General features: G+C 43.7%; 1 protein-coding gene across 6 annotated transcripts in view; it reads left to right on the top strand.

Annotated features, from left to right (window-relative positions):
• The window catches only part of EEIG1 (estrogen-induced osteoclastogenesis regulator 1), a 47,978-nt gene extending 36,287 nt beyond the window's left edge, over positions 1-11,691 (top strand). For 3 of the 6 annotated variants that reach the window (XM_053373260.1, XM_053373263.1, XM_053373261.1), the window contains exons 5-13: positions 2,041-2,157; positions 2,757-2,803; positions 4,385-4,560; positions 6,044-6,148; positions 6,788-6,977; positions 8,368-8,489; positions 10,395-10,464; positions 11,284-11,309; positions 11,436-11,691. In XM_053373260.1, the coding sequence (XP_053229235.1) occupies positions 2,041-2,157; positions 2,757-2,803; positions 4,385-4,560; positions 6,044-6,148; positions 6,788-6,977; positions 8,368-8,489; positions 10,395-10,464; positions 11,284-11,309; positions 11,436-11,467 (885 nt within the window). In that variant the 3' untranslated portion in view covers positions 11,468-11,691. The remainder of the gene's footprint in view (positions 1-2,040; positions 2,158-2,756; positions 2,804-4,384; positions 4,561-6,043; positions 6,149-6,787; positions 6,978-8,367; positions 8,490-10,394; positions 10,465-11,283; positions 11,310-11,435) is intronic. The other 3 variants (XM_053373264.1, XM_053373265.1, XM_053373266.1) reach the window with 3 other exon arrangements.
• The last annotated feature ends 373 nt before the right edge of the window (positions 11,692-12,064 follow it).

Here is a 12,064-nt window from a genome sequence, read left to right as displayed (position 1 = left end):
GGGGTGTTGTAGATAAAGGGCGGCTGTTTTAGAGCGGGGAGGAGGGGGGACACGCTGCACACCCTGTAGGATTTTTGTTTCCCCATCAATGCATTCCAGAATTTCTCTCCCCCTGCCCTTCAGTTTTGTTCTGCCCAATCCTCTTGTACGTCTTCTTGGGAGTAAATCTCTCAATGTGGGCAGGATGGCAGCAGCCAGGAAGGGTCCCCCCCTCCCTCTCACGTGTTTACTTGGGAGTAAGCTTCACTGGGTCTCTCACACGCGCGCTCTTTCTCTCTGGACCCAAACCAGCCCTTTCTCTTGAGGAGCCAGCACGCAGGGCTTCTCTCTCGCTCCCTCTCTTGCTCAGCCTCTCCATCTGCGTAGACCTCCTCCCGCCTTGCACTCGCTCGCTTCTCCTTCAGAGAGGGAGAGAGAGAGAGAGAGAGAGAGAAGCCCTCAGAGACAGAAAGAGCTGGTTTGGGTCCAGAGAGAGAGGGGGGAGATTGACAGATTGACCAGAATCACGCCCGCGATTGACGCATTGGACATGGCTGCCATAGAACTAGTTACTGAAGCAGTGTCAGATACAAGAAAGCTGGGAGCTTCCACCATTACACTTTAGCTACGTGTTGTATGTTTGGGTCCAAAACAAAGTTGTCCTACCCCTTACATCCTGTTAAAAGTGGCAACACCTCCAGTATGATTGTACTATGGTGCCAATACTAAAATTTGCAAGCAATTACTGTGATTTGTCCCATATGATAAGGGAAAAGGAAAGGGAGGAGAAAGCCTGCCTTCAGAATTCTTCTTTATCAGGCGATGGAAACCTAAACAAATTGTGTTTGACGCTAAATATATCCTATAATGAGCTAAAATGCTGCTTAAGTAAAATACCTAAACGGTTTTGGTTCTAAGCTGTTCATTAGACCACGTGCACCTATACCATCTTGACAGCGCCCTAAGGCCTGATTCGGAGGCTCTCCTGGGGTGTCCATCCTCTCTTGTCAGTAGGGTGGGTGACCCAGAGGTTGTGAAACTCCCTCCTATTGGACCTGCACTCAATACCTGCAATTTAGGCTTTGCATAAGGCCCCAAAGACCTATTTCTCCCCTGCACTGGCTTTCCAGACGAAATGTCCATCAGTTATATTTCTGTGATTGAGATACATATATATATTGAGAGAGAGAGAGAGTGTGTTGTTGGCTTGTACTTTTAAATTTTGTGATGTTGTACTTTTTGTTTCATTTGTAATCTGCTTTGGAAGGCCATTTACCTAGAAAGGTGGCTTATAACAATGTTGGTGTCATCCTCCGCCCCGCCCCCTTCACAACTGCATTCAGTCCTTCTCATAACTGGAGACAATAATGGATTTTTAACTCCTCGAAACATATCCCCTAAAAGTTTCCTTTGCTATCTTTAGATGGATCAGTATGTGAGAATGTTATAACTTGATGTCAGTTGGACATCTCATACTCCAGTGGCAAGTTCCTCCCCTTCACCATATGGCTTGCTGTACAAGAGCATTTCTAACTCATTCCCCAGAATTGTAAAATAAGTCTGAAGCCTTGTTTCTGTGCAATCTCCCAGTCTTGCTCCTTAGGAACTGTGCACTGATTTTCATCTACAGCAATATCCTTTCATCTCTTGGCATGCTCGCTGCAGTGCATTCTGGGGTGGCATAATACAAAGAGTGTTTTATTATGTTGGGCTGTGTGTGTGTGTGCGCGCGCGCATAGGAGTGTGTGTTTTTCCACATCACTGACCCTAGTGTCTTCTATGTCCTTGGTTATGCAATGACTCCAGGCGGGTTAACGCTGTCCTTGCCAGAACAGCAGTTCTGTTTCTTCCACCCTTTCTGTAAATGTTTCCTGAACAAACCTTTTCTGAAAGTTTCCTCCAGGTGAGGAACAAGGCATGTTCCAAAATGGTACCGCAAATTCTGGTCCTGTCCCACTTGGTGCTCTTCTTTTTTCTTGTTTACTGTGCAGTGCAGTTTGTGTATGCATGCGTGTGCGTTCACGTGGGGTTTTGCTGATCTTGACTCTGTTGCCTTTACAGCTGGGTTTTGCTGATCTGAATCTAGCAGAATTTGCAGGCTCCGGGTTCACTGTCAGATGCTGCTTGCTGGAGGGATATGACACCAAGAATACTCGGCAGGATAATTCCATATTGAAGGTAAATGCTAAGAAATTCCATGGACAGGTGCTGTTTCTGAATTTCAGCCTGAATGTGTATATATTTAAAATCCTTCTCTCTACTCCACCCCCTCCCCAACCTCTTATTTCTTCCGGTTCTGGTGTGTCTTGGCAGTAGGGTGCTGAAAGGAGGAACTTGAAGCTGCTGGTTCCCTACCCAACGGGAAAAAACAGTTTCCCATATAGGATGTGGAGAACTACATGATCAGCAAAAATATATATCCACGCACATTGCCTAGTGCTATGCTGTCATCGCTTTTAGGGGCAATTTTAGTTCCTTTAGACTTGGTTCAGATGTAAAGGGAAACCATGGCTTCCTGCTATGGTAACAAACCGCAACAAGCCAAGGACTTGCAAGCGCACCCTTCCCTTTCCCTTATTATGGCCAGAAAGAGATGGAAAGCCTCTGCTTCCATTTAAAAAGGGAAAAGGGGGAAAAAACCCAATGACAGTTCCCAATAACTTCTAAACCCAGAACTCTGGTTGGGTTTAAAACTATGGTTTATTTGTTTTTGTTTTATGAATTACCAGGGTGGGCTACATATATATTTTCAAGACTTTCATTTCAATCTTCCTCAGGTAATGATTGGCATGTCCCTGCTCTCTGGAGATCCTTGCTTCAAAACGTGAGTGGTTGTTTTGTTTTGTTTTACCATTATTTTGTCAGCAAAGGGACTTGAGTAAAACAGGCAGAGTTCAGAGAGAAAATTATGTCTGCTGTTGTGCTTCCAAACACTTCTACGCTAAAAGTAGTTGATAAGGAATCATGTGCAAAGCCCAGGATTGCCATGCCTTTGCCTGCTTCCCTCTGACTTCTGAGCAGGGTGTGTGGCTTGGGATGTAATTCTGAGTGTTTGCCTGTTGGAGGTCACCTCTCTACAGGGTGACATTCAACAGTGGCTATAGTAAAGCTGTTTGCTGGTGGGAACTGCTGGCTGCTGCCATGGGGCAGTCACGAGAGTATTGGTTCATTCAGTTTATTAATTCATTTGATTTATACCCCCACCCTTCCTCCCAGAGGAGTCCAGGATTCCAGTGCTTCTTTCACCAGTAACAAAATCATCACTATCACTTACATTCGTCGCTTACTGCCTAAAATGTCTCAGAGTGACTTACATGTATAAAAGCCTCCATAATTCTAAAATAGAAAACAAATCAAAAAGTTAAAAGAATATTCTAGACTAAAAGTGCTTATCCTGCTATAACATAAAAAGGACAAATTCCACCCTACTCTACTAAAAGATGAACACCAATACAGGCAAATTACACCCCAATTAAGAGTCAAATGCCTGAGTGAATGGGAATATCTTCACCCGGTGTCTAAAGGTTGAGCATGATGACCCCCAGCGCAACTCTTTGAGGAGTGCATTCTACAGACAGGGAGCCACCACTGAAAAGATCTCACCCTTGTGTGGCTGCCTCAGAGAGAACACACATTTCTGTGTGTTCTGTGTTCTGGCATTTCTGTCAGTGCTGTGCCTGTGTGTTGTTGCTGGCTGGTTTAAGAGTCCCTGCACGGCATGTGTGGGGGCTGCTGACTTTGGAGAGGGCTGCTAGCCAGTCAACAACCACTTATTCACAAGGTACTTCTGCTTCAACAGCTACTGTTAAAGGATATATTTTCTGTTGTTGCCTCACAACAGGTAGTTTTTCTTCCTGAGAACCACTTGGCCAAATCATTGCTTCTTACAGACACTATGTAACAACCATTTTAAAGTACCTGTCACATGGTTCCCTGTTGTCCTGCTTCATTAGGTTGAGGGGAGAAGGGAAGTAAAATGCAATTATGTCTCAAGACTATCAGGTTGTTTCTGGTGGCTGTGGAAGATGTCTTAATGCTGTACAGTATACTCAAAATGGAGCCCTCATTGCCACATCAGAGCCCTCTGTTTACATGCTAAAATATTTCAGTCTCGGCTTGCTAGTGTTTTACTTCATATCATATTGCATACTTCACTTACACAGCTGTTACGGAATTTTTTTCAAGGACATACCAGCAAGGACCTCAGCTTCTCATGAGCAACTCTTTCTCCCTCCCTTCTTTCTGTTATGTTGTTATTTACAACCTGCTTGCCTCTTTCGTTTCTTGTAATGCAGCAAAGCAAAATGATCAGTGCTATCGTTCCCTGGCTGACTGATTACTGCTAATGTTCCTAGATCGCTGTGTGCATCTTGTTAAACTCTCTCTGTGTGTTTGCTTTTTGTAGGCCTCCGTCCACAGCCAAATCAATTACTATACCAGGCCAGGACTCTACCCTGCAGTTGACCTGTAAAGGGGAGGGAACGACCAGCAGCAGCACAACTCCCACCAGTAGCACATCTGCCACCATTGGTTCAGTCCGTCAGAACAAGCCCAGACCCACCATTCTTGGTTCGGGTACAGGTAATTTATGTTTTCTGAAGTACATTTGCTATATCTCCATCACATTCTGAATTAGCATCAAGCTTGCTGTTCTTTGGGTTTAAGTGCTTCAGCTCATTTCTGCAAATAGTATCTTTTCTTCTATTTGCAGCATTCCTCTTTTTCTGCACAAGTTTATTTACTATTTATTGACCACTGTTCTCCACTTGGTTCTCTCCTTGTGCCAGACTATTTTGTCTGGGCCTAGAACAGCTCCCCTACCTTTCAGCGAACACAGGAAGCCACTTTATACCAAATTGGTCCATTGGTCCAACATGGTCAGTGTTGTCTATACTGACTGTTAATCTCTCACCAGGGTTTCAGAAAGGCAGGGAGTCTTCCCCAGTCCCATCTGGGGATGCCTGCGATTGTATCTGAGACCTCCTATAGGCAGAACATGTGCTCTACCGCTACCCTTCCATTTTTAGACTTGTTCTGGAGGTCTGTTCTTAACCTGAAGCTGTTCTTAACCTGAGGTACCACTTTAGCTAATGGGGCCTCCCACTGCCACTGCCACGCGATTTCTGTTCTCATCCTGTAGCAAAGTTCTTAATCCAAGGTACTATTTCTGGGTAAGTGGAGTCTAACCTGAAGCATCTGTAACCTGAGGTACCACTGTATCTTTTCCCTTTCCACTTGGGCAAGTGCCAGTCTGCACCATGTGGTAACATTGAATAGTGCAACGATGTGCCTGCTCTGTTGCATGAGAGAGGTCTTAAAATAGGAAGCACAAAAGCGGAGCAAAGGCCAAAAAAAATCCACCTTTGGAATGCAGTGTGCTGACTTCTTGATGGTTGTGCTGAGCTTTTAAAAAATGGAATCCTTTGCAGCAGGGGAAGGAAACGGGATACAGTGGGTGGACTTGTTCTTAACCTGCTCCATGGACCAACTTTGACATTAAAATCCTTTGGGTTTATTATTATTATTGTTATTATTATTATTATTACTACTACTACTACTACTACATTGGGGAACAATTCCAAAGACACTTGCTCTCAGTAATGATGAGGAACTCCCTAGTGCAGTCAATACCAGGCAAGTCTTTACCTGCCTCACATCTGATGTCACATACATATGTCAAGTGTTGGGCTGGCGGCTGTGGTTTGTGACCACTAGCAGGCCCAATTGGAGCCAAGGGGCTACAATTTCCCCACCACTGCTGTACAGAATCAAAGGATACACCTCACCCAGTAAACTTGAAGGGTCAGACCCGTTCAAGAATTGGCTGATCTCTCAGGGGGGTGGGGCAGTCCAAGGGAATGCCTCATGCTATCGTTGTGGGAAGTTGCTTGGCAGTTCCAGAGCTGTTGCTCCTCTTGCACAGATAATATTGACATTTGATGGCATGGCTTCCTCACTACATGCCAGTTGAAACAAATCCTGTGGAACTTTTCTAGAGAAAGAGAAACCACATAGCTGACATCTCCCAGCATATTTCCATGTCCTTGTCTCCTTTCCTTATCAGGTGTAACAGAAGAACCAGACCAGAACCTGTCAAGTCCTGATGAAGTATTCCATTCCGGACACTCACGGAATTCAAGCTACGCCAGCCAGCAATCCAAAATCTCTGGTAACTTTGCTTGTTGCATAGCTTGCCAGGGAAATGCAAAGTACATTGCAGTTGTTCCTTGCTGCACTTAATTTTGCTTAATTCTATCTTTGCTGCAATTGCAGAACTCTAGAAAGCATAAAATTATTTGGCACAATTTTTTAAAAAACAACAACCAAGCACATACATCTCTCTTTGGTGGGGCAGAGCTCTGTGTTACTGTCCAAGAGCCAGTATGTAGTAGTAAGAGGGTTGGGGTATGACCTAGAAGGCCTGGTTCTAGTCCCAAATTAGTTGTGACGCTCACTGGGTGACTGTCCTTGAATCTTCCTGCCACACTTGCTGCACCAGTGTAACGCACCACACCCTTTGAGAACCACTGATTCAGACAATACATTCTTCGCAAACCAGGAAGCCTCCAAATATTTTGGACTCTGATTCTCATTGGAGACTTGCAGTCCAAAAATCTAGAGGGCACCCGGTTGGTGAAGACTGGTGTTGACAATACATGAAGGATATACTTGGAGCAAGAATTGTCCTTTTTATAAGCAGATTAAAGCTTTCCTTGTTTGTGGAGCAAACTGCATGCAAACCCTTGTGCCTGGTGGCTGTGGTGTGGAAAAGTGGGTTGCATGTAGCACCTGATACATCTGTTCACAGGCTACAGCACTGAGCATTCACGATCCTCCAGCTTGTCTGACCTGACCCACCGCCGCAACACATCCACCAGCAGTAGCGCCTCAGGAGGACTTAGCATGACAGTGGAGTGCCCAGAGGGTGAGCGGGAGCACAAGCCGGAGAAACCACCTCGCCCACCAAGACCAAACCTTCTGTTGGACAGATCATCCAGGTGCGAAAGTGTTGGTTGGTGTAATGGAGGAGTGGGGAAACTTTTGATTCTCCTGATACTGCTGGGCTACAACTCCTATCTTCCCTGATCATTGGCCAAAGTCATCTAAAGTGCTGGAGGTTTCCCATCACTGGTGCAATGGGAAAAAATTCATTTGTGTCTCTTGGAGCACATATGAAGCTTCTTTATGCCAAATTAAGACCATGGATCCCCAAGACGCTTTAATTCAATGGTATGGAAATCTATGGCCCTTCAGGTGGTGTTGAACTTCAGCTCCCATCAGCCCCAACCAACAAGTGGCCAAACACGCTGGGAGCTCTGGTCCAGCAGCATCAGGTGGGCTACATGTTCTCCACCACAAGTTAAACAGCACATGATGGAGTCTATGCTTGGGATCTTACTCATTCAAAGTATGTGTTATGTCACTGAGTTAATGGCATTTCTCAATAATCTGGGCACGTTTCTCCTTTTTCTGAATCAGAATTCAGGTTCTTCTAGCTCTGGGCTACCTACAGCAATGAACAGCGTTTCCAGACCTGCACAGTGAAATCCTGGTGGCCAGATATATTATTTATTTCTGCCCCTCTCCCCACTGGCCAGCTTTGGCAGGTGGGCAGGACAACTGGCTTGTCAGTCATTTAGTGCCAGGTGATTGACACATGCCAAAGTCCCTTGCATTATGCTTCCTAAGCACCCAACAACCAGGTGGTTGTCTCATGCTTGAGAGTGGCTATGCAATGCACCTTTCACTGTGCCTACAATCTGCAGTGCCTGCAAAGACCTGGTTTGGCTTTGCCTACCCTACATCTGAAGTCATATATGACATCAGGTGTAGTGCAGGTGGGCATGGCTTGTCCAAAATTGTCTTACAGGCCAAATGAGCAGTTTAAGGTAAAGGTAAAGGGACCCCTGACCATTAGGTCCATTCGTGGCCAACTCTGGGGTTGTGGCACTCATCTTGCTTTATTGGCCGAGGGAGCTGGCGTACAGCTTCTGGGTCATGTGGCCAGCATGACTAAGCTGCTTCTGGTGAACCAGAGCAGCACACAGAAATGCCATTTACCTTCCCACCGGAGCAGTACCTATTTATCTACTTGCACTTTGACATGCTTTCGAACTGCTAGGTTGGCAGGAGCAGGGACCAAACGACGGGAGCTCACCCCGCCACAGGGATTCGAACCACCGACCTTCTGATCGTCCTAGGCTCTGTGGTTTAACCCACAGCGCCAATTTTCTGCAATTTTTAAAGTGATGCTTAAATATGTGGGACATAAATTATTGGATATAAAAGCAGAACTTTGTGTTTTCCCTTCCAGGTAGAAATTGAGGTTTTCGTTATCAGGATAGCCTCCTTCACTTTTCTCTGTTTTTTCCATATTCTATTCCTAAGGAGAAAAAAGGATTCTGTGGAAAGCCATCCCACCTGGGTGGATGACACCCGGATCGATGCAGATGACATAGTGGAGAAAATCATGCAGAGTCAGGACTTCACGGATGTCAGCAACACTGAAGGTGAGTTTGCTAGTATTTACTAGACTCTGTTCCCGTGGTCTTCAGGTTTGTTTTCTGTAAGGCTTTGCCGCCTACAGTGAGGGGGAAAAGTATTTGATCCCTTGCTAAATTTGCCCGTTTGCCCTTTGACGAAGAAATGACCAATTTTAATGGTAGGATTATTGTAGTGCATACAAGATTCTGATTGCTGTTGTTGCATACATAAATAAGTTTATCATCTTTTGGGGGGTTTCTGACCCTATTATCCCTAAAAGGAAAGCATCAGGTTTTGGGGAAATTACCAGTTTAAACATTTTTTCATTTCATTGTGTATCATTTCCCAGAAACATTTGGCTTTTTCACATGTTGATCACATATGAAAAAATGTTCCCTCATTATGTTTACATTTCCAGCATTTGTTTTGATACCATTTTGTACATCTTTGCCAATTTGTCTGGTGTTAGATACCATCTGTATATCATTTTCATATAGTTTTCCTTTAATGCATAACAGGAGTAAATTTCAGATTTTCTCTCCACAGTTTTTCCCATTGCCCTAAATCTTTGACCCATTGTATCATGACTGATTTAACCATTCATCTTTTGCTTCCCATTCCAGTAACAGTTTATACTTTTTTGGGATCAGTTTTACCTTAACCGCTAACAGTTTGATTTCAAATTCTGACCTTTGTTATGTAAAACCATTCTACATATCTTTTTTCAATATTTCGTTTACTTGACGATACTGACACCAATCATATCCATTGTTGGATCTCTTACTGTTTTTTAAGTTTACAACCAGCTTCAGGAAAAACTTAATATATCTCTATAAGCTCCCTATTTTGCCCCCATATTTGTTTTCTTTTGTGCACATGCCTCTATGGTGGATAGCCGCAATGGTGCTTTTCTTTCCAATAGGTTTTCTTTCCAATAGGTTTGTATAGACAGCTTCTTATAATACATTTAAAAATTCTCTGTGGACTTTTACCTTCGCATACCACAGATATGCATGCTGTCCAAACCTTGTATTCCAGATCTAGCAATCTGGTATTTTCCAATAGCAACCATTCCCATAACAACATAAAACATGATAAGTCATAATATAATTTTAAATCCAGCAGTGCAAATCCTCCTCTTTCTTTAACATCTCTTAGTATTTTATATTTTATTCTAGATTTCTTCCCCTGCCAGATAAATAAAGTTAATTATTTTTGCCGTTATTTGAAACAATCACGCTTTATTATTATCGGTATTGCCTGCAAAAGAAATAACATTTTAGGCAATACATTCATTTTTACAGCTGAGGTTCTTCCCATTAATGAGAGTTTTTTCCTATCCCATCTTAATAGGTCCTGTTTCCCAGTATTCTACACTTTTTCATAGTTGTTTTGATACAACAATACATTCTTATTTGTTATCCATATTCACACAGATACTTCACCTTCTTTCCACTTTAACACCCAATTCCTCTTGCAAAGTCTCTTTCATTGATCTATATTTTTTACCAACATTTTAGTTTTATCCTTATTAACAGAAAATCCTGCCAGACTGCCAGAATGATAACTGCTTTATCATTCTAAATACAATCTTTATTTTTATCTAGGGGATCTTCCATATATGAAAGCATTTCTTGCGTGTGAGATGTGCTTCCCTTTTGGTGCCACCCCAGCTTCCTCCTTCCTGTTTGCTGTGCTGCACTTTCGCCATTGTAGCTTGAGAGTGCCTAACCCAGTATGAAGAGCACTTTCCCAAATACTCTGCTAAGCATGTTCTCTGATGCTGAAGACGGTGTATTCTCATGGCTGTGCAAAATGGCAACTGTGAAAATGCCTTCCCTTGCTCAGCAGTTTTGCATAGCCAGCAGGAGACCCTCTGGGGATTGTGGCAGTTTTATATTTCACTCTTCCCCTTCCTTTGTTCTTTACAGATAGTAACCTGAGGCTGTTTGTGAGCAGAGATGGCACAACTACACTAAGCGGAATTCAGCTTGCCAACAGGTATGAGTTCCCTAGCAGATTCCTTTTGAAAGACTAGGTTTAGACCATGCCTGTGGGGAGATGCTTTTGCTGGTATTTTGTGGGTGGGTGTTTTCAGTTAATCCACAACTTTGGAAATTGATGGCAAGAGCTCATTTGGGGGATGGATCTAGGCAGTGCCTAAGAAATACTGAAGTAAAAGGCCTAGGGAGGTGCTCTTTTGGTACTGCTATTTTGGCTAACGCATGCTCAGTCACCCCTACAACCATATGCTTTCCATATCAGACAGGCCATGACTTCATCCTAGCTCAGTACTGTCTACACTAGCTTTCCCAGACTACAGCTCCCATCATCCCTGACTATTGGTTGGAGCTGATGGGAGTTGGTGAACACTATGTCAGTCTTTATTGACCTCAGACAGTATTCTTACCTAACCTAGAGATGCCAGGGCTTGAACCTCAAATCTTTTGTATGCAAAGCATATGCTGTAGTCCTGAGTGACCTCTTTGAAGCCTACTGTTGTGTTGTAAAATAATAAATCACAGGCATTGATTTGTAAGCACAAATCCACAGGCCTTAGGCCGTTTCACTGATGAAATCATAGTACCCATTATCTACTCCTAAGTTAGAGGATGTGACCCTATCTGCAAACTTTGCTAAAAGCATGGCATGCATGAAAAAATAAGAAGGAATCCTGATATTTAGCTCCGTTGAAATCCATTTTTACTAGTATCAGAATGCCCTGCTAATAACATGGTAAACTGTCTTGAATTAAAGCAATGTCTGTGTGTCTTTTTCTCTCTTTCTCCATCCACCCCCGAAAACCCCCCACCAAAAAAGCTTTCTGACGTATGATTTCAGGCCAGGTTAGTTATCTTCAATATCTCCATTAGAACAGTTCTTAATGTCTTCATTTTTAAGTTTCAGCTCTTTACAAATGGGACCTGCACCCACAGAGATTATAATGGCTCCCTCTCCTCTTTCTTACACAGAGTCTCATCTGGAGTTTACGAGCCAGTGGTAATCGAAACCCATTAAATGTGAACAGAAGCAAGTAGACCTGCTGGAAACAGTCTCCTTACCCATCTGCGGTGGTGTTGGTGGATGCCATTCTTTATTCCTTTTCTAACCTCTCTTCAAGCAACATTCCAGGCAGGATTTCCCAAAACCTGTTCCCTGACATGTGTGCACTGCAGAACCTTCTCCGAGGACTTGACACTCCAGAACATGCACTTTTGCCCAAATCTGCCTCATGTCTCCTCAGATTTATCTGGCAATGTCCAAGAATTTTCCTGCCAATCTTCCTTGTCAGGGGAAGACAACTCTGCACTCCATGTCAAACCCTCATTCCATTGAACCACTTTTTCTTCTCATGTGTAGGATTTTGCTGATCCTGTGTCTCTCAGCCATTGGGTTATACCACTTTGAATACTTCCTCTCAACCCCCCTCCCCAAATCAAATTGGGATTGAGGAGAAGCATTGTTAACTGAATGCAAAAGGCGAGGTGGAAGCAGCCACTTTGGTGCAATAACTCTTGCAGCTTTTTCTTCAGCAGGCTTCTGCCTTGTAGATCACGGGAGAACTTTGCTGTGAGGACAGCTGCTGAGCAGAGCACCCAAA

This window comes from Podarcis raffonei, chromosome Z, assembly GCF_027172205.1.
Source record: "Podarcis raffonei isolate rPodRaf1 chromosome Z, rPodRaf1.pri, whole genome shotgun sequence".
NCBI lineage: Eukaryota > Metazoa > Chordata > Lepidosauria > Squamata > Lacertidae > Podarcis > Podarcis raffonei.
Note: the sequence above shows the minus strand (reverse complement) of the source record. Positions and strands in the feature narration are given on the sequence as shown.